Source organism: Podarcis raffonei, chromosome 14 (genome assembly GCF_027172205.1).
Source record: "Podarcis raffonei isolate rPodRaf1 chromosome 14, rPodRaf1.pri, whole genome shotgun sequence".
Classification (NCBI taxonomy): Eukaryota; Metazoa; Chordata; class Lepidosauria; order Squamata; family Lacertidae; genus Podarcis; species Podarcis raffonei.
Genome location: NC_070615.1, coordinates 11,778,595 through 11,804,772, shown reverse-complemented (window position 1 = coordinate 11,804,772; position 26,178 = coordinate 11,778,595). Strand labels below are relative to the sequence as shown.

The 26,178-nt window shown below is 43.4% G+C and overlaps 1 protein-coding gene across 14 annotated transcripts in view; it reads left to right on the top strand.

Moving 5' to 3' along the window:
* Window positions 1-26,178, top strand: part of DMXL2 (Dmx like 2) — a 530,204-nt gene that overhangs the window by 7,770 nt on the left and 496,256 nt on the right. For all 14 annotated transcript variants that reach the window (XM_053365737.1, XM_053365727.1, XM_053365736.1 and 11 more), the window contains exons 2-6: window positions 13,861-13,983; window positions 15,151-15,222; window positions 16,496-16,574; window positions 18,155-18,311; window positions 20,520-20,586. In XM_053365737.1, the coding sequence (XP_053221712.1) occupies window positions 13,861-13,983; window positions 15,151-15,222; window positions 16,496-16,574; window positions 18,155-18,311; window positions 20,520-20,586 (498 nt within the window). The remainder of the gene's footprint in view (window positions 1-13,860; window positions 13,984-15,150; window positions 15,223-16,495; window positions 16,575-18,154; window positions 18,312-20,519; window positions 20,587-26,178) is intronic.

Sequence of the window (26,178 nt, the reverse complement as noted above, 5' to 3'; positions counted from 1 at the left end):
TATGAAAATTGGGGAATTCGTGGAAGGGAAATTGGGTCGACGTTAGAAAAATGTTTTAAGAACGAGTATTGATGCATAAGTATTGTGTTTAAGTTTGGATAAGGCAAAATTGGTTTTTTAAAATGAACTAAATAGAAAAAGGTTAAAATTAGGGATAAGAACTTGCTGAACTAACATTTTGAATTGGAATATAAGAAGGGGAGGTGTGGGGAAGTCAGGGAAATATGTTATAGAAAAATAAGGATTGGGAACTTTATGTGTTTTTAAACCTTTTTGTTTTTCCTTTTTTGATTCTTTTTTAATGTATTAAAGTTGAAAATTTCAATAAATATCTTTTTTTAAAAAAAACACTAATCAGGTAGATAAAGATTGCGGAGAAGGTTGGAAGATTGGGCAGGGCAGAACAAGGGAGAGTATGGAATCGTGAAATGCAATGTATCATAGCTAGTGCTTTAATATATTTGGCTTTAAGGCACCCCAATATGGAATGCTCCTAGCAGGCAAATTTGGCTTGCAGCAACTTTTTTTTAAAAAATCACTGTCCAACGCTTTTAATAGTTGATGTAGCTACTTACTGTTGCTACGTTGCCTTCTCTTTCTGTATTGTGAATTTTAGAGGGCCTTTTGCCGCTGTGGCCTTAAAAATGTATTAATTTGCTTTTTTATATGTTAATAGGTTTGGATATGTTTCATATAGGAACAATATGATGATGTATCTGCAACCAGTGAAAGCAAGCTGGCTCATTTCAGGCTTTCATTAGCCTTTGTGTTCCCGTTCAGACATACTGTTTTCTAAGCTTTTAATTGTGTTGAAGAAACCGGAAGTGTCTTACAGACTTGCGGGGCCCATCCTCTTTTCCCTCTTGAACAATTCACCCTCTTCCCTTTTCTGTGTTATACTGTAGATAGCATGGCATTACATCTGTTCTGACATTAATGCTAATTGTGGCTACTTTTAACATGGTTTTGCAAAACCAGCTTCAAACCCTGGCCAAACATAGTTAATGTTAGTGTAGAAATAATGAAACTGTGGTTAACACTGAAGGATATTGTGTGAGTTTGAGGATATTCCTAGTCTCATAACAGTAGTTGAGAGGTATAGAATTTTTACATATGCACCAGACCCTTTTGCTAGATGTCACACGCTTAATGCTGTTTATTTAATTGAGAATATAGCTTGATTTATTTTATTTTATTTTATTTAGTCTGTATAGCACCTTTCAGCCGCAGATCTCAAGGCAGTTCACAACAATTTTATAACTGTTGTTAAATGTTCTCCCTTTTTAATATATTTCAATCATGGAATTCCTATTTTTAAATTAATATCCTGAATATAAGTTGGGACAGGGACGGGCGATAGATGAATCCTTTAAATTAGCATTACTTTTGGCAGACCTGTGCCAACAATCAGCTACCTCTGTAAAAACACATTCCTTTTTGGACAGCTCCAGTGCTGAAAACCGTCTGAAGAAAGTGATTTAATAGCAAGGAAAGACAATTGGAAAGTGCAATTGTGCATTGCATTAGAAATTGGTTAGTCAGGGTGTTCTTGAATAATGAACCAACATAAATGATGCTGTTGCTGGTGTAATTTAATAATGCAGTGTTCTGTTATGCAGGATAAAAAAGAACATGCTGTTAAGTTGTTCCTATTTTGTATACTTTCATGTTCCAGAATTCTATAGATTTTGCTTAATTCAATGTATACAGTGGTACCTCAGGTTACAGATGCTTCAGGTTACAGACACTTCAGGTTACAGACTCTGGTAACCCAGAAATAGTACCTCTGGTTAAGAACTTTGCTTCAGGATGAGAACAGAAATCGTGTGGCGGTGGCACGGTGGCAGCAGAAGGCCCCATTAGCTAAAGTGGTACCTCAGGTTAAGAACAGTTTCAGGTTAAGAATGGACCTCCAGAACGAATTAAGTTCTTAACCTGAGGTACCACTGTAGTTAGTTTGGTAAATAACTTCGTGTTCTTAAAAATTTCTAACTACTGCAGACTGGTTTAGCACTTTGCTACAGTCGCAGGTGGAAGTTCTACTGGAAGTGTCCCAAATCCACTTAATCTGTGCTTTGTAATGTCCAGTCACACCAAATACTCAGTTACAAGTATCTAAAGAGGTAATCTAAGAGGCTCTCTTGAAAGAGTCAACTTCTGTGGATACCAGATGTAACACAACCTTTTCCACAGTTGCCCTGGACCTGTGGAACTCACTTCCTCATTGAGCTCTGATTTACATAGCATTTTGTAAGCAGACTGAAATGGTCTTCTTACATTGGACATTTGGGAAGGTAATCTTGCTACACAGTTCTGAATTAATAATTCCTTTCAGAAGTTTAATTGATAGCTTATGCTAGGAATGTGCGTTGTATGCTGCTGTGAAAATGATGGTTGAAAAGCACAGTGACATTGCTGGACTCAGTGGATCTTAAACACTTAGGTTTGTGTTTGTATTTATTTGATATCAATGGGGTTGAAGCACCCTGTACCTGGATCGTTCCCATAATGAGGAGGAGTCCAGGATGCACAGTTTATCCAAGTTTTAGTTGATAACTTATGCTAGGAATGTGCATTGTATGTTGCTGTGGAAATGATTGTCGAAAAGCACAGTGACATTGCTGGATGCAATGGATCTTAAACACTTAGATTTGTGTTTGTATTTATTTGATATCAATGGGATTGAAGCACCCTGTACCTGGATTGTTCCCATAATGCGGAGGAGTCCAGGGTGCACAGTTTATCCACATTTGGAGGAGGGCTTCCATTTCCCTGCAGCTTCTCTCCTTACTCCTGGCCAGGAATATTAAAAAAGACCCTTGGGAGAGGCTTTAATATGACCCACACCCCTGAATTTCCTTTAGCTTCCCACCACCAAGAGAAGTAGTCCACCTGTGGAAGAAGAAGCTGCATTAATTTGTGATGCACCATCTTGATATGTCATGAATGTTCACCCAAGTAGGACCTAAAAATGAACCTCCATGGTTTTGAAAAGGTTGCCTCCAAGTACATATGAGCTTGTTAAGACACTGGATGGGTATTGGAGCCAGAGAAGTTCCCCAGAGTTTCCTTCCTTTGTCAAACCTACAGAGGGCCATCCCCACCTTTCTCTTACTTCACATGGGGAGAGGGGTAGGCAACTGTACCTCTTGAGAAAGCCCCAGTTCCCAAGGTCTACCTTTCTCAGTCTCGATGTACTGCAGCGCATGGCGGGATGATATTGCTGCTACCATAACCCTTCCAAACACTCTTCCCCACTCCTTTAAAGGAAAGGGTAAAGCAGGGAGGGTGTTTTGTGGGCAGGAGGTTGCAGACATGGCTTGCAGTATTTTCTTATTTTTGTCAAGAGGGTGAACCTGGGAAAATCTGGATCCAAACAGAGGAGACCCTTTGGATAAGTCACTTAGTTAATGCCCAGTTTTTCCTGGCAGCATATTTGTTTTGCTTTTGGAGATGGATTGGGGAGATCAAGGGTATTTTGAAGTCACCACATAGAATAGCAGTGGCAGAAGTGCCAGAGAGCTAGGAAGAGTTCCCTTTCCATTGGCACGGAGTGCTGCGTATTGAATTTTTGAACTCTTATTGAGTATCATTTGATCAAAAGGTTGGCTATTAGTCTTTAAATAAGATAGGCAGGCTTGGAAACCAGCCACCGTTAAATTTGTCCGTAGAGCTGCCTCATATTTCAGCACTAACCTACTAGCCATAGTCGAAGCAGAAGTATGACCAGAAACTGCATATCAGCAAGTGAATCAGCTGGCGGAGAAGGAATGGGATGATTCTGTCTCTCCTCTATGCCCTACATTGAAACAAAGTGTGCTGGTAGAAGAGGCAAGCCCCTGCCTCCATGTCCAGCATAATATACTCAGAGGGCTGCTGAAAGAGGGATGTAACTCTCAGTCCCTCCTATGTGAGCCTTCACAGGTAAGCATTTCTGCAGGCTAGCCACTCTTATGGGCATATTTACAAGGAGACTAGATTCTCAGAGGGACGCAGGTGGCGCTGTGGGTTAAACCATAGAGCCTAGGACTTGCTGATTAGAAGGTCGACAGTTCAAATCCCCGTGACGGGGTGAGCTCCCGTTGCTTAGTCCCTGCTCCTGCTAACCTTAGCAGTTCAAAAGCACGTCAAAGTGCAAGTAGATAAATGGGTACTGCTCCGGCAGGAAGGTAAACGGCGTTTCCGTGTGCTGCTCTGGTTTGCCAGAACCAGCTTAGTCATGCTGGCTACATGACCTGGAAGCTGTACACCAGCTCCCTCGGCCAATAAAGCGAGATGAGCGCCGCAACCCCAGAGTCAGCCACAAGTGTACCTAATGGTCAGGGGTCCCTTTACCTTTACCTTTATAGATTCTCAGAACACTGTGCTCCTTTGAGAGGAAGGGCAGGATAGAAATTTTAGAAATGAAATAAACAAAAAATAAATTAAGAAACACTGGCTGGGCACTTTCCGTTTTTTTCAAGATGGACATGCAGCCATTAGTAGCGCTTGACTTGCATAGCTTGGCTCCTAGAGCACAGACTGATTTGTCACTGTGAAGCTTACCTGAAGCCAGTTCTTACCTGCTTCTGGCAAGTGGAAAATTACATGCCTGTGAGCTATTTAAGATGCAACACTTCTCAGCCCTTTAATTTATTGAAAGATTCTTTCTCTGCCTATGCTTATCTTGGTCTGGCTACTGAATCTACTAGATCTTTGTCACTGCCTTGGATCGGGCCAACGGGCTTCATCTTAATGCAAGCTCTGGCAAAAAGAAGTGCAGTTTTTCTTACATTTTGAGAATCCTGCAAGTCATTCCAGCTCCTCTGGCAGCTTGCGAACTCCCATCTAGTTTTCTCTTGCAGGTAGCAGAGTGACTAAAGCAGTGCAGACTCTGTGTGTGGGTGGTACTTAAGCTTGCTTCATGCTCCTTGCTTTTGTCAGGGCTTTAAATCTACAGAACTCATGCGCTGCTATCCTTATTGCTGCAGGAGATTCTGCCCAGCTTCCCCTCAGCATTTCTGTGTTTTGGGAACCATCTCAACCTTGCTTCCTTCCTTCTTTCTACCCTTCCAAAACACTCCAAGATGTAATTGAATATTAACAGGGTACAGTGCTTTTTAGCATGATTTTAAAAGCAAAAGCCAGTGTTCCTGAATGCTTATAATTTTTTGCAGCCTCACAAATAATTCCAGGAAAAAATACTAGTCCATGCATTTTTAATAGACTTTGTGCCTACGCATGCTTGTGCAATTTGCTTGCAATCTTAACTTCTTATGTAAAGCCTGGTTGCTTGAAGGTAATTTATGGTCATCATGGAGGACTAAGCAAGTGGGGGTGGGGTTCCAAGCCTGGTTTGCTGCACCGCAGTCCTCAAGACATTCAGGATACCGGGCAATGAACATTTGTCTTGTATTTTAAGAAAGCCTGATCATTGGTTTCTAATGCATGAGTCAACATGGACCAGGTCCCAAGTGTGGTCACTCTAGATCAAGGATGGCTAACGCATTGCCCTTCAGAGGTTATTGGGCTCCATCTCTACTCAGCACCAGCCAGCATAGTTGGTAGTCAGGGATTGTGGAAGTTGTAGTCCAACAATGTCTGCAGGGTGCTGCTGTATTGGCTGCCTCTGCTTAGATAAAGGATATGTGATAGGGCAGAAAAAGATCCTGTTGAGATACTAGAAAACTGTATGCAAACCTTGGTAGATATACCTTCTCCTCTCATTGACAGTGAAAACGCACTGTGTGCAATTCAGTTTGTTTAAAATATAGTGGGTCAAAGGAAATAAAAAGGATTTTAAGAGATTAAAAGGTTTTGAAGGTTAAAAGTCATTAAAAAAAGCTTTTAAAAAAGTTTTTAAAATGTGGAGATATAGCTGACAGGAAACCAGGGCGGTGGCTGCAAGGCTGTTAGCCTTTGTTAAAACAAATTTACGATGCTAGCTTCACAAAATTCTATGGTGCAAATTCCTGGGGTTTCTGGAATACATAAAACAACCTTGCCTTCGATAAGAGGAATTTTTAAAAGAACAAAGGGGGGGGGAGAAGCTAGCAAAGCAAACCCCCATCATGTAATTGAAAGGGAATATGTGGAGCTCTGATAAGCACATCTTACCTCGGCGCCATCGTGCCCCTCCTTACCGTTATGCATCAACTGTATGCATCAACTCAATGGTTAAACCAGAGAGTCACATATGAATTTCCCTTTTGCTTTCAAAGATAGCCATGGTGAGCATTGTGTGTTTTCACCAACTGTGGTTAATACAAAATAATAGTTTACAAACCAGGTTTGCAAACTGGCTTTTTCCTGATTGTGCCAGTGCATATGTCAAGCTAACCATAGCTATTTCCAAAAACTGAAACACGAGAGCGGAGGAGTGAAAGGAAGTTGCACAGGAGCCACCAAGTGCATAGAGGGACAATAAGGCGTGTAAAATAGCTTTATGCACGTGGAACAGATTCTGATCCTGTAGTTTGATTTCCTGTGCACAAGTGAGAAGCATTTTTCTCTTTGTTCTGGCAAGGAGCTCACAAGGCAAAGATGGGTTGATGTTGGAGCCTACAGCACCATGGACAGCTCCTACTGAGCTGCTCGCTCAGAGGTACGCCAAAGCCTTATGAGCCTCAATTCACTCTCCCAGTCTCCACCCCAACAATGGAAGCTTCAGAGGCAGGCACCGCATAACAGAACACTGGTACCTCGGGTTAAGTACTTAATTCGTTCCGGAGGTCCGTTCTTAACCTGAGGACCACTTTAGCTAATGGGGCCTCCTGCTGCTGCCGTGCCGCCGGAGCACGATTTCTGTTCTCATCCTGAAGCAAAGTTCTTAACCCGAGGTACCACTGTATTGTTGAGTGTGAGTGGTTTATGCCTGAGTGGTTGGTAGTGTTTCAGGTAGCGAATGATTGTGTGAAATGGTTGTTGAGTGAGATGGGATGAAGGATTATATGTACGTTGCACTGTCTGAAATGTTATATTACACTGCCTTGCAGTGATCTCTGATTTTACTTATTTTTATAATAGGTGTATGGATAACTTGTATGCATTTTGCTATGTGAATTATTTGACATGTTTTATTGCGCTGTGTGTGTGTGTGTGTGTCACTTACATATATTTTTATCCATTGCAAACCACTCTGAGATCTTTCAGATGGTAGGTTAATTGAAACAGCAATGCTGCACTGCTTTTAATCCACAGAGCGCTGCATCCCAAGGTGGAAATAGTGGTAATGTTCCCCTTGTGCACATAGACGTTCCGGCAGGGTAGTTCTGCAATCTTTATTCCTTTTGAGAGCTCTAGGCTGTTGGCCCCAAAGGCAGAACTGTTGTGTTACCTTAGTATACAGTTCTCCTGGATCAATACCAGGCATAGGCGAACTTTGCCCTCCAGATGTTTTTGGACTACAATTCCCATCATCCTTAGCTAGCAGGACCAGTGGTCAGGGATGATGGGAATTGTAGTCTCAAAACATCTGGAGGGCCGAGTTTGAGGAAGCCTGGTCAATACACTGGAAACAGCATTGCATTGTTACGGCTACTGTGTGCTGCTCTCCCTTCTTAACTGTTGGGGGAGCAGCGGGGTGCTTTGCCCCTCAAACAGAGTGCCCCAGGCAAGAGCTTAATTTCAAGGTTGATTAATGATTATTAGGATGGGATGTGCTGGCTATCTAGCAACACCTTTGCTAGTGCCCTTGAGAGACAAAAGTATGAAAGGGGTGTTAACCTACTTGTTCATCTTGTTTTAATATCAGGCATCAGTGAAGCAGTGTGCTCAAAATCTATGGCTATTTAAAAAAATAAAAAAATAAAAAGCAATTCATCATACAACAGTTCTTCTTCTTTTCTTTACACCCAAAGATGTTTTGTTCTTTTTGTTTATCTTTTTACTCTCTGAACTTCCCAAAGAGAGGATATTGCAACTGGGAAAGGATATAATTGTTTAGCTCTGATGGTCAGGAGCTTAGATGCTTGAAGCAAAGGGTATTTCTTTTTTATCACCTTTTCTTTAGAAACATCTTTACTGTAATGAGATTTACCCAGAAATATGGTCGCTGCAGGTAAGTGGTATATTAAAGATAATACACATAATAACTTGGAAAAGAACATGTAGTGGAAGAACGTCAGTGGAAGCAGACTTTTCTCATATACTGAAAATAGCAATGCTATAGTTTAATAAGACCCAAGTTATACATAAGAAGAGTCCTGCTGGATTAGGCCAAAGGCCCATCTAGTCCACCATCCTGTTTTTGCAGCTGCAAACCTTTGGGAATCATGGAAGCAGGGCTCCTCTCTCCATAAAATATTTCATTAATTCACAGGTGATAAATTACCTTCTCTCCTTCTCTCTCAGTACATTTTGAAACATCATGGAGAAGTCCAATATTTTCATTCTGCTGCTTGCTCCAGGGAATTCTGGAGAAAATGGAGGCAGTACGATGTGTACAAGGCAGACTTTTGCATACACATCAGTGTGCGGCACTACTTTACATTCAAATGAGCAACTGCATATGAATGGGTGGGGATCTTTTTTCCTGAAATGTTCACCAGTGGCTTATTTATGGGGTGGGGCTGCAAAGAGGAGCAAGTAAGTTGTAGCCAGAGATCATTGGGCATAGTATCGGTGATGAGGGACCTCAAACCCAGAGACTGAATGCATCACCCGATCATTGGCCATGCTAGCGGAGGCTGATGGGAGTTGGAGTCCAACAACATCCGGAGGTCACCAGGTTAGGGAGAGCTGCTGTAAGCGATGCTGTTCAGACTCTGCAGATCCTCAGATTGTGGTGTTGGGCATCACAAAACTAGAACTTGGCCGTATTTAAATTTGGAGCTTGGGTCTGGAAATTCCAAGCATTACCTGTAGGCTATGCCCCTCAGTAAGGACGCGGGTGGTGCTGTGGGTTAAACCACAGAGCCTAGGACTTGCCGATCAGAAGGTCGGCGGTTCAAATACCCGCGACGGGGTGAGCTCCCATTGCTCAGTCTCTGCTCCTGCCAACCTAGCAGTTTGAAAGCACGTCAAAGTGCAAGGAGATAAATAGGTAACACTCCGGCGGGAAGGTAAACGGTGTTTCCGTGCACTGCTCTGGTTCACCAGAAGCGGCTTAGTCATGCTGGCCACATGACCCGGAAGCTGTACGCCGGCTCCCTCGGCCAGTAAAGCAAGATGAGCACTGCAAACCCAGAGTCGGTCACAACTGGACCTAATGGTCAGGGGTCCCTTTACCTTTTTTATGCCCCTCAATGGCCTTGCTCTGCACCCTCCCCGGGGTTTTTTGCCCAGCTGGCATGCATCCTGATGTCACACACCTCTCGTTCCCCTGGATGGAGAATGGAGAGACTTACTGGGAGAAGTTGTGGACCACCGGGATGAAATTTACGGCATGTAATGCCTTAAGAGAAAATATTATGAAGATGATCTATAGGTGGTACATAACCCCAGTCAAGCTTGCAAAGATTTACCATTTGCCTGATAATAAATGTTGGAAATGTAAGGAAAAGGAAGGCATATTCTTTCACCTCTGGTGGACGTGCCCGAAGATTAAGGCATTCTGGGAAATGATCTATAATGAACTGAAAAAGGTATTTAAATATACCTTCCCTAAGAAACCAGAGGCCTTTCTCTTGGGTATTGTCGGCCAAGGGGTGTTAAAGACGGATATAACTTTTTTTATGTATGCTACAACAGCAGCAAGAATACTCATTGCGAAGTACTGGAAGACACAAGAGCTACCCACTCTGGAAGAATGGCAGATGAAGGTGATTGACTACATGGGTCTGGCAGAAATGACGAGCAGAATCCGAAACCAGGGAAGAGAAGCAGCGGAAGAAGAATGGAAAAAATTTAAGGACTATTTAAAGAAATATTACAAAATTAATGAAAGTTAGAATGATGTTGGACTAGAAAATAAATGGTTACTATTAGTAATGGATAAGATAAGGAGAATAAGGAAGATTAAACTAAATTAAAATAAGGGAAGATTTGCTGAATAATTGATTAGAAATTGGAATACAGAAAAGGGAGGCATGAGGAAGTCGGAGAAGTAAGGTATAAGAAAATAAGATCTGAAATTGTACTTGTTCTTGTTTGTTTGTTTGTTGTGTTTATTGTATTGTATTGTTATGTTTTTGTGGTCATAAAAAATTCTTTAATAAAAATTATATTAAAAAAAAAAGAGAGAGAATGGAGAGACTTGTGGCATGCAGGTAAGTGATAAAAACTCGGACTTTTGTATCGCCTAAGTATTGTCTACTGTACAATGATAAGAGGCACAACTGTTGCTCCACCCACAGTTGCCGCTGCCATGTGGCCCCCAGAAGGGGAAATGAGGCCCTTGGCTTATAAAGTTTTCCTACCCCTGGGCTGTATGGTTGCTCCTTCAGGGTGAGGGGGTTGACTGTCTGTTGCCAGATGCCCTTCATGTGCCTCACTGCAGATTTGCTAGATTCCAGTATATGCATGTCAAGTCGCAATGTTGGATGCAATTCCTTCTGAAGCTCTGCAACGATAGTTTGGCAGATGGGAAGAGAAAGATCCTTGGGAGAAAAAGGACGGTTCTGTTGCTAATCATTATAACATGCAAATGGCGCTATCCAGCAAACTCGTTCCTTTATGCACAAGGATTTCCACTTGTGCAGTGGAACTTCTCCACTTCTCCTCCCCCTTCGTGTTCCCTAAATCTGTTCTGGGGTTCCCCAACTTGCCAGTGCAGATCTGGTGAGGGAGGGGGAGTTCCCCTAATGGAACCAGTATTTGAATATCAGCCAAAATAATTTGCGAAGTAGTTGGTGTTTAGGTTTTTAATTTGTAATGCATAGAGAAGGGGAGAAACTGAACCTTCAGAGCCATTGGCCCAGGTCTGTGGAAGGTCTTGCCAAAAGAGATTCAGCAGACGCCTTCTGTGCCAACTTTTTAACGCCGCCAGACCTATACAGGCAATTAAGAGTACAACACGCCCCTCCCCCCCGGTCTATTGCTGTTCATTTCAAATTTCCTTTTGGCTTTTAACTTGCTTTTAACTTTTTATATTTAAAAATAAAATTTAAACAAATAAACAAGTCAACAACATTCAAATTTAGCAATCAGTCATTCTACCTATGATTTCCCCTCCCTCCCTCAAAATTTCAATTTATGCTGCATATTATAGTTATTCCATACCTTCACCTTAGTTTACCCCGCAAAAAAAGTTTACCCTGCACTGCTGCTTTTACTCAAATCCTATTTGCGTTCTAACATTTTTACGCTGAGTTTTTAAGTATTCTGCAAACATTTCCCAATCTTTAAAATCAGTCAAATTTTCTAATTCTCCATATTCCATCAGTTTCAGCTGCCATTCTTCTTTGGTAGGTACCACCTCATCTCACCATTTTTGTGCGTATGATATTCATGCTGCCATGACTGCGTAAAGAAATAGATTTATTTGTTTTTTGGAGGGATATCTGCTCCAGTTTTTCCTAGTAAAAAAGCTTCTGTTCTTTTTGGGAAAGTTATCTTAAATGTTTTTTTCAACTCGTTCTAAATCATCTCCCAAAATTCCTTAGTTACTCTGCAAGTCCACCACTTGTGGTAAAATGAGCCTTACTTGTTTTAACTTTGTATCATGTTATTGTTTGGTTTTGTGTTTTTATATTGTTGTAATCCACTATGATATATCTTTACGATACAGCAGTATATATATATTTTTTGTAAATAAATAAATAGACAGCATTTGGAGGGGGAGTTTCTTTTTGCAAAAAGGGTGATTAGTGAATGGCATAATTAATTTTTTTAAATACTGTTTTTATTTATTTTCATGGTACAGAAGATAAATTTTGAGAAAACTATTGTTACAACAGTAAACAAGTAACTATAAAATTACAGGCTTTTATCATGCCATGTGTTAAAGTTTCATTTGATTGCTCTGAGAGATCACGCCACATTTTCCCATGAGTTCTGGGTGGATTCCTGCCATAGTCTGAACAATATATGTATTCAATAAACATTTGCCATATGTTATAAAAGGATTGTGTTTGCCCTTTTCCGCTCTCACCTGGCATGTCAGTTTCTCAGCCAATGCTATTGACCATACACTGTTATACCAAGAATCAATGTTCAGCCCATCACCAGTTTTCCAGCATCTAGCTATCTCCAAGTTCCAAGTTTTATTACGGCAAAAGCCAGTGACACTAAACACCACAAGATCAAACAAAAAGAAATCAACAACAACATCAGGAAAAAAAAAGGATTACACAAGGCAACTTCGCAGTGTGCCATTCAACAGGAGAGATTTACGCTTCCTGATTACTAAAGTGCAAAATTTGGCCACCTCATATGATATTGAGCTGGAGCAATCTTCCAGAAGGTATTTTCGTAGAATTTCGCGGGAGGATTCCAAATAATGTTGTAGGGGTATGAATTTTGATAAAAGCGGCAAAATAAGTTGAACTCGCTCTTCACTATAAAATTCGCAAAATAGAAGGATGTGTGTGACAGATTCTACCATATTAGACATACAGGGGCAGAGGCGCGCATGCATTGGTACCCGCGTGAATTTGCCGTACAGCACTGCTGAGGGCATTGTCTCAAAGCGGGCTCTAGAGAAAGCCCATCTATAAGCTTCGTTAGTGATGTTAGTTAAGTAAGGGGCAGTTGCAAAATTAGGCCAAGCCACTAGCTATCTCACTACAAGCCACTAGCTATCTCCATACAAACAGCCGTCCATAAAAAGGCTAAGAAGTCATCTTTATGATAATTGTGAGCAGACAGGATCCTGTAGCGCTAGTACAGGGGACATTACAATTGTATTGTTGTATATCAAGCTTATTTCATTGAAGACAGCATTCCAGAAGGATTTGATAATGTCACAACACCACCACATATGAAAATTTGTTCCTTTGTACATCCCCTCCAACATTTAGGATTCACTTCCTTACATAATGGTGTAATTAATTTGTTAGCCTTTTAAGGTACCATCAGTCTGTGGGTCTTTTTGGGTGCAACAGACTGACAAACATGCACCAGGTTACAATACTGAAACATAAATTAATGGCGGTGTTGAAACAGTAGTATGTTTGATATTTCTACCGTATTTTTTGCCCCATAGGACGCACCGGCCCATAGGACGCACCAAGTTTTTTTGGGGGGAAATAAAGAAAAAAATATTTCCCCCCCAGGCGCTTGTGGGGCCGGCAGCGGGGAGAAGCGCTCTTCTCCCGGCAGCCCGCCTTCAGATCAGGTCCGGGGACAGCGGGAAGACGCGCTGCGCCTCCCAGCTGTCCCCAGAGCTTGCGGGGCTGGCAGTGGGGAGAAGTGCTCTTCTCCCTGCCGCCCGCCTTCAGATCAGGTCCGGGGACAGCGGGAAGACGCGCTGCGCCTCCCACCTGTCCCCGGAGCTTGTGGGGCAGGCAGCGGGGAGAAGCGCTCTTCTCCCCGCCGCCCGCCTTCAGACCAGGTCCGGGGACAGCGGGAAGACGTACTGCGCCTCCCCGCTGTCCCCGGAGCTTGCGGGGCTGGCGGCGGGGTCTCCCCGCCGTCAGCCTACAAACCACATCGGGAGACAGCAGGATGGCGGCGTTCCGCCTCCCCGCTGTCCCCCGACCTTGTGGGGCTGGCGCTGGGGCTCTCCTGAAGCCTGGAGAGCGAGAGGGGTTGGTGCGCACCGACCCCTCTCACTCTCCAGGCTTCAGCGAAAGCCTGCATTCGTCCCATAGGACGCACACACATTTCCCCTTCATTTTTGGAGGGGAAAAAGTGTGTCCTATAGGGTGAAAAATACGGTACTTTTGTGATGATTTGGGGCGGGGAGGTTGGAAACAGGTTAAAAAGAAAATACACATGTGTACAGTGCAGTAACTGAAAAATGAAAAATAATGAAATCCTTTTTGACACATTTCTTTTTAGGCATATGGCTCCGGATGCGATATTGTTATCCTGGCAAATGACTTTGAATGTGTGCAAATTATTCCTGGTGCTAAGCATGGAAACATACAAGTCAGCTGCGTGGAGTGCTCCCAGCAAGGAAGGGTAAGGATTTCAGAGCACTGGTTCTCAAACTTTCCACCCATGGGTCACTTGAAAACTGCTGAGGATCTTGGCAGACCACTTTATAATTTTTCTCTGCCTCTTGTAGCAATTTTAGTTCACGGTGCTGGATGCTGGATGCTTTTAACAGCAGCTTTATTGCTTAATTTTTTTCTTGCATGTTATTTGATTGCATTGCAATTTGAATTCCAAAGAATTCTATGGAATTCAAATTGGAAATCTTCTTCACAGACATGCCTCAGACCACCAGAATGTAGCTCGCAGACTACAGACCTCAGTTTGGGAACCCTTGGATTTTAGAACTTTGGAGCAGTGGGAGACAGGAAAGTGTTCTTTTTGGAAGAAAGAAAGAAAGAAAGAAAGAAAGAAAGAAAGAAAGAAATCATTTAAAATATAGGAATTAAAACTTTAAGGCTGCACAATGCCTTAAGAAGTTTTAATTGACAAAGCATATCTGTTTTAATGAATTAATTAACAGTTGAATAAATTACTCTGCTTTATGAATTGAGCACAATTTGGCCCTTTATATGATATCCTACTGGCAGTCATTCTGGAAATTACAGCATTTTTTGCCCTATAGGACGCACCGGCCCATAGGACGCACCTAATTTTTTTTTTGGGGGGGGGGAATAAAGGAAAAAAAATTATCCCCCCCCCAGCCGCGGGGGAAGCCCGAGCTTTTAAAAACGCACCTACCGTAGTTTTTAGCTCTGGGCGGCAGGCTGCTATCCGCAGCTATCTTCCCGAAGCGCAGGGCTATCTGCGCACCAACCCCTCTCGCTCTCCAAGCTTCAGCGAAAGCCTGCATTCACCCCATAGGACGCACACAGATTTCCCCTTCATTTTTGGAGGGGAAAAAGTGCGTCCTATAGGGCGAAAAATACGGTACACATGTAAAGAATAGTTTCTTTCTTTCTTTCTTTCTTTCTTTCTTTCTTTCTGAACAGAATGTGGTTCATTGTAGCATATCCCTTGAAATCTAGCGTCTGGTACAACAGCCAAGCGATGTTCATATAAATTTACTTTTTGTCTGAATCTGTCCTTGTACATAACACTCTGATGAATGCATTGCTATCTATAAATAGTAAAATATTCACAGTTAATTTTTTTTTTTTTTTAAGACTAACTTCTTCACTCAATCTGTTCTAGATTGCAGCCTCTTATGGAAATGTCGTGTGCATTTTTGAGCCCCTTGGGGTGAATTCTCATAAGAGAAATTGTGTAAGTATTTATTACGTGATATAAAATCCACATATTTTTGTTTCTCTTGGAGCAGGTAAACATCATTCCTAGCAGTTAGCAGAAGACAGGAAGGTCAACCGTAGGTGGTGGAGTCGGAGCTAATGAATGCTAGTTTTGCTCCTATCCTACATCTCTGCTGAATTCTGTAAGGGAAACGCTGCAGGGGCCAGCAAACCTTTTCATCAGGGGGCCGGTCCACTGTCCCTCTGACCTTGTGGGGGGCCGGACTATATTGGGGGGGGGGGAATGAACGAATTCCTATGCCCCACAAATAAGCCAGAGATGCATTTTAAATAAAAGGACACATTCTACTCATGTAAAAACACGCTGATTCCCGGACCGTCCATGGGCCGGATTTAGAAGGCGATTGGGCCGGATCTGGCCCCCGGGCCTTAGTTTACCTACCCATGGCTGAGACTAAGGAGGAGGAGGAAGCTGACAGGCAGGAGAACACCCTGGGCTGGCTGCAAGGAAGGGAAGAAGGAAGGAAGCAGGCAGGTGAGGGCTGGTTGAGGGCAAACTGAATTTGGGGGGGGGCAGCCTCTACTGCCGTCTCCTGGAACTGACAGGCAAGCCTCCCCAGCCCTTCCTCTCTACCACCATGTCATAGCCTCTGGCAGTTTCACCTAGAAATGTCAGTCGATGGGCATGGTTGGAGGAAAATGGCGCCATGGGCCAAATTGGACCTCACCCCCTGGGGGCACGGTTAACCTGCAGACAAGGGGTTCCCCACGTGTGCTGTAAAGGATGTATTAAGTTTAATTTCCATTGTCTGGTGGTCTTAACATGTCCCATCATTGAATAGATAGAATGTCTTTATGATTTTTTTAAAAAAGAAATATGTTGTTTTGTACATGAGAAGAACCCCTCTCCCTGTTGCAGATCTTTAGTTTTGCTCTTTGTAATGAAGGCATGGGACACAAAATAACTTCCCTCCTCTTCTTTGATGAATCAGCTATTCATGCAGAACAGCAGGAGTGCAAGCAAATTTGTTGCCTGTGTTTATGCCACAGCCATGGCTGTGATCTGTTATTTGAAAAGTGCGCAATTTGGGGCGTGTTATTGGTTTTAATTGTCACCCTTGAAGAATGCTGTTTGACAGCAAAAGTAACTGCTTAATCACGTCAAATGATTTTTTTTAAAAAAATAAACAAACCCTGAAATGTCCGTTTATAGCTATGTGAAGAAAAGATTGCTCCTGTCCTGTGTGTTTTGCCCCCTAGGAATTAACTCTGTAATGTTTGCACTGCAGCAACTGAAGTGTCAATGGCTGAAGACAGGGCAGTTTTTCCTCAGTTCTATGACCTTCAACCTAGCATGGGATCCTCAAGGTAATGAAGTCAACATTAAGTCAGTTCCCACTTCCTAATGCGCTTTGCAGCATGTTACTGTGAGGGATCTTCTTCAGGGGGAATCTTTCGTGATTTCCTCTAATATGATCAATGTACTTTTGCCTCCCTCTAGTGTGTTATTCCGTTCATTAGGAAAGCAGTTGAAAATAAAACTGCCAATATCTGCATTTGGAATACTGTGCACAGTTTTGGTCGCTTCACCTCGAAGCAGATATTGTAGAGCTGGAAAAAAGTTTAGAAAAGAGCAGCCAGATTGATCCAGGGAATGAAGTGATTCCCCTATGAAAAAAGGTTGCAGCATTTGGGACTTTCTGGTATTAGAAGCTGAGGGACACGGGTGGCACTGTGGGTAAAAGCCTCAGCGCCTAGGACTTGCCGATCGAAAGGTCGGCGGTTCGAATCCCCGTGGCGGGGTGCGCTCCCATCGCTCGGTCCCAGTGCCTGCCAACCTAGCAGTTCGAAAGCACCCCCAGGTGCAAGTAGATAAATAGGGACCGCTTACTAGCGGGAAGGTAAACGACGTTCTGTGTGCTGCGCTGGCTCGCCAGATGCAGCTTGTCACGCTTGCCACGTGACCCGGAAGTGTCTGCGGACAGCGCTGGCTCCCGGCCTCTAGAGTGAGATGAGTGCACAACCCTAGAGTTTGTCAAGACTGGCCCGTACGGGCAAGGGTACCTTTACCTTTACCTTATATGAAAACCAGGAGCTAAATGGCACCTTAAACCTAGGTTATGGGCCAACAGCAGGACGCGGGTGGCGCTGTGGGTTAAACCACAGAGCCTAGGGCTTGCCGATCAGAAGGTTGGCAGTTCGAATCCCTGCAACGGGGTGAGCTCCCGTTGCTCAGTCCTAGCTCCTGCCAACCTAGCAGTTCAAAAGCACGTCAGAGTGCAAGTAGATAAATAGGTACTGCTCTGGTGGGAAGCTAAACAGCATTTCTGTGCACTGCTCTGGTTCGCCAGAAGCGGCTTAGTCATGCTGGCCACATGACCCGGAAGCTGTATGCCGGCTCCCTCGGCCAATAAAGCGAGATGAGCGCCGCAACCCCAGAGTCGGTCACGACTGGACCTAATTGTCAGGGGTCCCTTTACCTTTTATGGGTCAACAGCAGAATGTCTAGGTGCACTTTTTTATAACAAGAATACAAAGCTGAAAATGAATGAACTGCAGCTAAAAATCTGATGTTCATTTTTCACATGGTCTAGTTCTCATCTGAAGACTGCAAAAAACAAAGCCATGCTTCCCCTGCCCCTAATATTCTGAAGAGTGTCTCTTCTCTATTCTTCAGGCTCAATTTACGTTCTTAAGTGTCTTTTTTTGACGGGGGGAATCAGCTCACAAACAGCCCTAGCACATGGAACTGTCTTGAATATAAATATACCGACAGTAACAAAAGCAGATGCTTATGTTAGTGCAGTAGTCTTTGTGGAGGAGAATTCTGTCCTCCACGATTCCCCAGCCCCATATTTTCCTTCACAAATGTTGGAAGAAGCAGTAGAAGAAAATGCATGTAGGCCAAATATTGCTGTCTACTTTGCTTAAATATCCATTGCTTCCAGGTAACCGGCTGCTGACTGCAACAGATTATTTGCAGTTATGGGCCCCTCCATCTAGTGATATCCTAGAAGAGGAGGAGGAAGATGATCCTGACTTGGAGCTCAAAGAGGATAAAATCCATCCTGTTCTAAGCGACTGGAAATGTGTCTGGCACTGCAGGTAAGTTTGTGTGAGATTATGATTATGGAGAATGCGGGTGACGCTGTGGTGTAAACCACTGAGCCTTGGGCTTGCTGATCGGAAGGTCAGCGGTTCGAATCCCCACGCCAGGATGAGCTCCCGTTGCTTGGTCCCAGCTCCTGCCAACCTAGCAGTTCAAAAGCACGTCAAAGTGCAAGTAGATTAATAGGTACTGTTCTGGCGGGAAGGTAAACAGCATTTCCATGCACTGCTCTGGTTTCGCCAGAAGTGGCTTAGTCATGCTGGCCACATGACCCAGAAAACTGTCTGTGGACAAATGCCGACTCCCTTGGCCAGTAAAGCGAGATGAGCGCCGCAATCCCAGAGTCGTCTGCGACTGGCCTTAACTATCAGGGGTCCTTTACCTTTACCTTTATGATTATGGAGGAAAGGCAGGGACATCTTACAGTCCCATCCCTAATCGCTCTTAGAACCTGAAATTATTTTTACATATGCAGCTCATTAAAAATCCATATATGCTTTTTAATGAGCTGCATGTTTTTTATGCTCAAGTACAGAATAGCAACAAGCTTCTCTGTATATATGCACATTTGTTAGGTGCAAAGTCTCCAGTGCATTTGAAACCATATTGACTTCTTCTTCCTGGGAAGCATAACTGAACACAACAAATCTCTAGTTGGTTCAGACAACTGGGGATTAGATTTGAGCTGTAGGCTTGCATGCTTCCTCTTCTCCCTAATGGATGCAGATTCCCTTCCAGTCTTTTGCTTAGCGCAAACCATTGTTTACAGGGACATCTGAATCAACAAACTATGCCCTCCAAACTGGAATTAGAAACCACAGATTGAAGTGGATTTCCAATTTTAGGTTGGGATAAGTGCTGTCATGTTCAAATTGGCTGGTTGTCAAACTGTGGCTTATGCTAAACTGGAAGCGATGCTTCTTAAGAGAGGGGGGAAATGTTGTGGGAAGGCAAGGGGCTAAAAACCCACAATTTGTTTCTGGTCTATAGGATCATATAAAACGAGGTTCTTAGTAGTATTCAACTCTAATCCTCAGAGTTAGCTTAGCTTCATTGATTTCAGTGGGTCTACTCTGAGAATAGAGAGGACACGGGTGGCGCTGTGGGTTAAACCACAGAGCCTAGGACTTGCTGATCAGAAGGTTGGCGGTTCGAATCCCCACAATGGGGTGAGCTCCCATTGCTCGGTCCCAGCTCCTGCCCACCTAGCAGTTTGAAAGCATGTCAAAGTGCAAGTAGATAAATAGGTACCGCTCTGGTGGGAAGGTAAACAATGTTTCCGTGCACTGCTCTGGTTCACCAGAAGCAGCTTAGTCATGCTGGCTACATGACCCGGAAGCTGTACGCCGGCTCCCTTGGCCAATAAAGCAAGATGAGCGCCACAACCCCAGAGTTGGCCACGACTGGACCAAATGGTCAGGGGTCCCTTTACCCTTTACTTTGAGAATAACTTGGTTCAAAACAATCCAGCTGATTACTTCTGTTCCAAAGCCTTTTCCTAGCCATGCAGTTCTGTTATAGTCAATAGTCGTTTCCCCTCAAGATGCAGTCTTCTTTTCATTTCAAACAATGCTCACAATGTTGTGCCTAACAAAACTGGTATAGAGCCAGAAAACATTGTGCCTCTTTTGTGTATCTGGGAGTTGGCTTCATGTTGCTGCAAAATCCAGGGTGCAAGCATATTTGGTTCAGGCAGCTCATACTGAACGCTGACATGAGATTCTTCTTTTTTTACAGAGAATGCGACAACAGTTACAGATAAACACTAAAAATATGAGTTATGAGGCCTCAGGGTTGCTAAAGGGATGGAGCACCATTTCATTGCTTCACTGAGAGTGCCAAAACCCTTGATCCTTCTTCAATAATACAATTGGCTTTTAAAGTTAGTAATTCCATGCAGCAGAGATGTGCGGCAGATGTTGCCTGTGGTCCTCCAGATGTTGGTGGGCTCCAGCTCCCATCAGTCCCAGCCAGAATAGTCTGTGATCAGGTATGGTGGAAATTGTAGTTCAACAGCACCTGGAGGGCCACAGGTTACTCATCATTGCCATACGGCAATTAAAGTATTTTTAGCTAACTTCTCCTGTATGTGTAATGAGATGTCAATGGCGAGAATAACCTTAGGCTGCCATAGCTGTGTCCCTAAAAAAGTAAATTCCCCTTCAGTGGAGAACTGCATTCTTTTCTCTTGCTTTGCTCTTCAGAACGGCCGTGTCTGTACATCTGATGGAATGGTCCCCAGATGGTGAATATTTTGCCACGGCCGGAAAGGTAAGGATGAGAAAGAAAGTGAATTGCACTTCTGGAGTGTGCCAGGAATTGTATTAACTCTGCTTAGTAAAATAGAATTGTTTCCTCGCATATGTAACAGGGAATAGCCATTTAACATCTTATGCACTGGTCTTCAGCTAGTGAGTCAGGACCCAAAACTGGATCTAGCTGCAGCCTAAGGAATGCTGCACCAGACACATCAAGATGCTTTTGCTGTCCTTTGCCTTAGACTTACGGTCTTTTAAGAGACGTGTCAGGCTCCCATCCCAAACCCAGTGACTCTTACTTGCTAGTGAGGGAGATCTATTCCTTCAGGCTAATATTAGTACAGGCTTATCAGCAAGCATAAGGTCCAGAAGTCGGAACACCAAGGTGCGTGAGCAAGGCAACAGGTTCATAACCAAAAGGAAGAGTCCTGACACTTGACACTACTCTCCCTGCCCAGTTTTGAATGACAAGGCAGGGCAAGCTCAAACACGAGACTGTCTCCCCATAGTTCTGCACACCTACGCTCCTTCTGGACAGGTGCCTCTGATCCCACCTATGGAGCCAGCACCCGGTTCTCAGCAACAAGCCTGCCCCATCCCTGGGGGCAGGTTCCCCAATCTGTTCCTTCTCCTTCTTGTGTCCGTGGCTGCCATACCATGCCAAACCCTGATGGAGCCGAAGGGCCCTAACCCCAGGAAAGGAAGAGAAATATAGGAAGCTGTCATATGCTAGGTTAGATTATTTGTCTACCCGGCTCAGTATTGACTACTCTAATAGGTCTCCTTGGTCTCAGGCCTTTGCCTTTTCATTTATTTATCTGTTCATCACCATCAATATACATGGTTTATCTGCTCCTGATCATTTTGATTTGAGATGCCAGGGAGATGAACTTAGGATCTTCTGGGTGCAAATCGTATTTTCCCTTCTGACACTGACCTCGGGACTGTGCTGAGAAAGAGAGTGGAATGGAAAAGGGAGGAGATGAAGTTGCATGTGTGCCATTAAAATATTTTAAAAAACCCATACTTAAGCGGCTTCCATAGTCCAGGTTGTGACTGCTGGTAGGCTTTGGGTCTGAAAAGCTTGGGATGAGTACCAGTTTAAACCTTTCTTCTGACCTGAGTTCACCTAGTGACCTTCACGACTAAGTAGGATTCTAACTGTGGTCTCCTGTGTCCCACACCTCACCATTCTCTCCATATTGAGTGATTTAATCTCGATTAAAATAATTTTCAAGTGTATAGTGGATTATTCATTCAAAGCTTTGAATCCCTGGATTTTCATTTTATTTTTAGCTCCTTGCCTTTTGTTGTCATTCGAAGTGATTCTGTCTTAGCAGCGTCCCCACCCCCAAGGATTAAATAATTTGCTGCAGTTGATTGTTTTAAATGCACAGGCTTCAGGTTTGTGGGGCTGGCTTTTGATTTTTATTAGAACAGTGAGGACTACCGACGGGAACCAAATAACGGCCAGTGACTTGTCAGATCCAGTCGCTTACAGCATCCACAAGCCATACACTAGCTGACCTGGATAAGCTGTGCCTTTATATTGGTTAAGTTACTACACAGATCCGGGATTCTAAAAGCCCTTTGCTTCCTGATCTACTGCAAATCCAGTTAGCTGCCAGTAGATGCCACTGAGCTTTCTACCGTCCCTTGTACTTAAGTACACCCTGATACAATTAATGAGCATTTGATTCTGAATTGATTTTAGAATGAATTGATTTTAGAATGTATTTCGATTAAGTGATTGTGATTTTATGTAAATGGTGTTATTTTTATTGTCGTTAGCTGCTCTGAGCCCGGCTTCGGCTGGGGAGTGTGAGATATAAATAAATTATTATTATTATTATTATTATTATTATTATTATTATTATTATTTCATGAGTTATTATATAGTTGCAAATCTATTTGTATTCAATTAAGTTCCCATCTGCACCATACCTTTGAAGCAGCATCGTGCATCTTTAAACAGTCACGGTTTCCCCCAAAAGGTTTCTGGGAGCTGTAGTTTTTTTTAAGGTGATGTTAGGACATCCTGCATGGAGTTAGTTCCCAGAGTTTCCTGGAAAGAGGGGCTGATTGTTAATCCAGTCTGGAAATTGTAGCTCGTGGGGGAGGGATAGGAGGTCTCCTTTCAAGGCTCGCCACCTGAGGCAAAATGAGAATCTGGCGTCGTTTGGCCTCTCGCAGTTCTGCTGCCTGAGGCGGGTGTTTTGTCCAGTGTCATGGGCTCTGAGGGAAGCCATGAGCACTTAGGGTGGTACAGCACTGCTTTATATGTATAGTGCAGATGGGGCCTATACAGAGTCGACCCAATGAAATTAATAGGCCTACATTAGACATGTCAATTAAGACAAAACAGTTCCCTTAGTAGGCTTCTCATAGGCAGCTGTTGGCCACTGTGAGACTTTGTGCTGGACAAAGTGGGCTGCTGGCCTGATCCAGTAGCCACCTCTTATGTACTCAATATTACATTTAATTCAGAATTCAGTGATGTAGCAGGAGGTTGTCAAAGGCTCTTTCGTTTCCATCGATCTCCATCTGTTTTGCCCCATTGTGTGCAGCGCCAGAGGTCTGTGACTAAATAACTGAAGCAGATGGTCTTGGAAGCCATTTTCTGCCTGTGCCAGAGACGGTTGCCATTTTAGTTCTTGCATTGTGGCTCAGTTTGGTTTAGATTGGTGATCGCAGCACTACGTCTGGCTAAAACGTATTGTTTCTTTAGTTGTGTCTCTGCAGAGATGATTGTATTGTCCTTCCTCTCCACCCCGGCCCCCAAAAAAAAAATCTTTAGGATTTATTACTTTTAGATAGTACCTTGAGAGCTCTGCAATCTCTTCTAATAATTTATTATCCTAACTTCATTCCCAAGCCAAGTTCCCAATATAAAAAGTGTAATTGTTTCTTGGCATTTTGGCTAAGATCAGGGACTATTAGAAGAGCGGAGCTAAACCTTGGGAACCAGGTATGCTGTAGCCAAATCACATCTTCCCTGGTGAGAATGTAATGAATGGAAAACCAAGAGAGAGGAAGAGTTGGGACAGTGCTTGTAGCTATGGCTCTGTATTCTCCAGTTGTCAGGGGTGTAGGAAAATGATCAGGAAGAAATGATAGGAAAGCGTTTCAAGAGAGGTGAAAAGGAAGGGTGGAAATGTTATTGCGTCTTGCTCCTCAGCAAGTTGCTGTTATGCAACGGAAAATTTGCAAAGCTATAAGGAGTTGCCTTATGCTGTCAAATCATTTGTCCATCTGCCCCAGGGTTGACTATCCTGTGGCCTTTCAAGTGTTGCTGGGCTCCAGATTCCATCACCCCCAGCCAGAGTGGCAAGTGGTCAGAGATTATGGGAATTGTCGGGCAGCAAAATCTGGTGAGCCACAGGTTGGCTACCCTTCTCTAGCCCATCTGCTCTGATTGGCAACCATTCCCTAGGGTCTTAAGCTGCTTCCACACAAACAAATATTGTGGAATAGCCACATGCCGTTGACCAGGTCTAGGCAAACCCGGACCTCCAGATGTTTTGGGACTTCAACTCCCATCATCCCTAGCTAACAGGACCAGTGGTCAAGGATGATGGGAATTGTAGTCCCAAAACATCTGGAGGGCCGAGTTTGCCTATGCCTGCCGTTGACTCACTTCTGCATCATGTTTTGGACAAAACATTTTCTCATGTTTTCTTCCTTTTGCTTCTGTTTGTTTGTTTTGGCCAGTATAGATTGCTCTAGACCAGCGGTTCTCAACCTGTGGGTCCCCAGATGTTGTTGGACTACAACTCCCATCATCCCTGAGTTCTGGCCTTGCTAGCTAGGGGTGATGGGAGTTGTAGTTCAACAACATCTGGGGACCCACAGGTTGAGAAAGGCTGGTCTAGACCAGAGTTTCCCAAACTTGCGTCTCCAGCTGCTTTTGGACTACAACTCCCATCATCCCCAGCTAGCAGGACCAGTGGTCAAGGATGATGGGAACTGTAGTCCCAAAACAACTGAAGACCCAAGCTTGGAAAGTCCTGCTCTAGTCAGTTCCATCTGTATTGTCTGTTTTTCTCCTCAAGCAGTCACCTCTTTCACTTTAACCATTCCCTTTCTGTGTATCATTGCCCATGTAGCTGTGACTATTTTCTTCCCCCTCTAAATTGCGTATGCGGGGTGGACTTCCAACACATACACAATTGTCCCAATGAAAACTACCTTTCCTCCAACACTGCCCCCTTGGTCACAGTGTGTTAGAAGTCTGGAAGCAGAGTTGCTATTCCACTTCCAACTTAAAATTGAATGACATTGATTTGGGTACAGCTAAATCTGGAAGCTCCTCAGGGCAGAGGTCTCTCCCAGTCTGCTGCCTGATCTCCTTTAACTGGAAATGCCAGGGATTGGGGCCCTTGTGCATGCAACACACCTGCTGTTCCGCTGAGCTAAGAACTACCTTAATTTTGAAGAAAAGGCAATAAAAATTAATATAATCAAAGGGAATGCCGTACAGTACAAGGAAAATGCATGGGAAACATCATCATCATCATAACAATAATTATTATTATTTATACCCCGTGGGTGTATATTCATTCAGTGGGCCTGGGGCCTGAATATGGAATGCAGAAGATGGGGCAGGAAGATGGATTAAGGGGGGGGGGACACTAGACCCCTGAGCATCTGTCTTTCAGAAGAAAATGACTTGATGTATCAAAGGGCACTAAATATCTCTTTGGCAAGTGCAATCTAATAATCATTTCATATGATCAACATAATGACCTTAACTCCCATCTTCTCAGCAGTTCCTAACCTTAGCTGCAAAATTAATTTGTTTTTCAGGGGAGTGGGCGGGCAGCTAAAGCGATCCCTAAGGTGCTATTTGTGCCAGATCAGTTGTGGATGTAAATCTATGATTTGTGGTTTACGACTTCAAAATGGCTTTTCTATTGCCAGACGTCGTATCAGTTCTGTGTGTGCACTAAGCAGGCTGGCCGTTAACTAAAATGTGGCTGAGAGATATTTATGTTCTATTTCTAGAGATGCTCTTCCCTATTTTCACTTGATGTATGTTTTGCTGGAGAATTTATTTGCTTGTACCTGTATACAGATCATAACTGAACGTTATAACTGTTAACAAACAGCAACTTGGAGTGTGCTCTCTTCTGGCTACTTCAAGTCTTCATCAGTCTCAGCAAGCACCGCCCAGTAGCCTTATATATATTCATTTTGGCCACCCTGGTGTAAATTGCTGAGCAAGATGGACCTTTGGTCTGACTCAGGTTAAGGCAGTTAAGTACAAGGTGCAGTGAGGCTCTTTCTCATTGTCTCTTGTTGATCCTTCAAGGTTTATTGGTTCTTCATGAATAGAAAAAAAGAGAGTTGAGAAAGACCACCGGTCTCTTGTGCCTCTTGTGTTGAACAATGTAATCTGTGGTTTCAATCTCGCCCAAACAAATAGTTAAGTGATTAACGTTTCATTTAATGTGTTCATCACCTTATATTAGTTATCCAAACCCTTTTAAGTGCAACATTGGCAAACACACTACTGCGGATAGTTCACTTGTTAAAGTACCCTGTTTCCCCAAAAATAAGACAGTGTCTTATATTAATTTTTGCTCCCAAAGATGCGCTAGGTCTT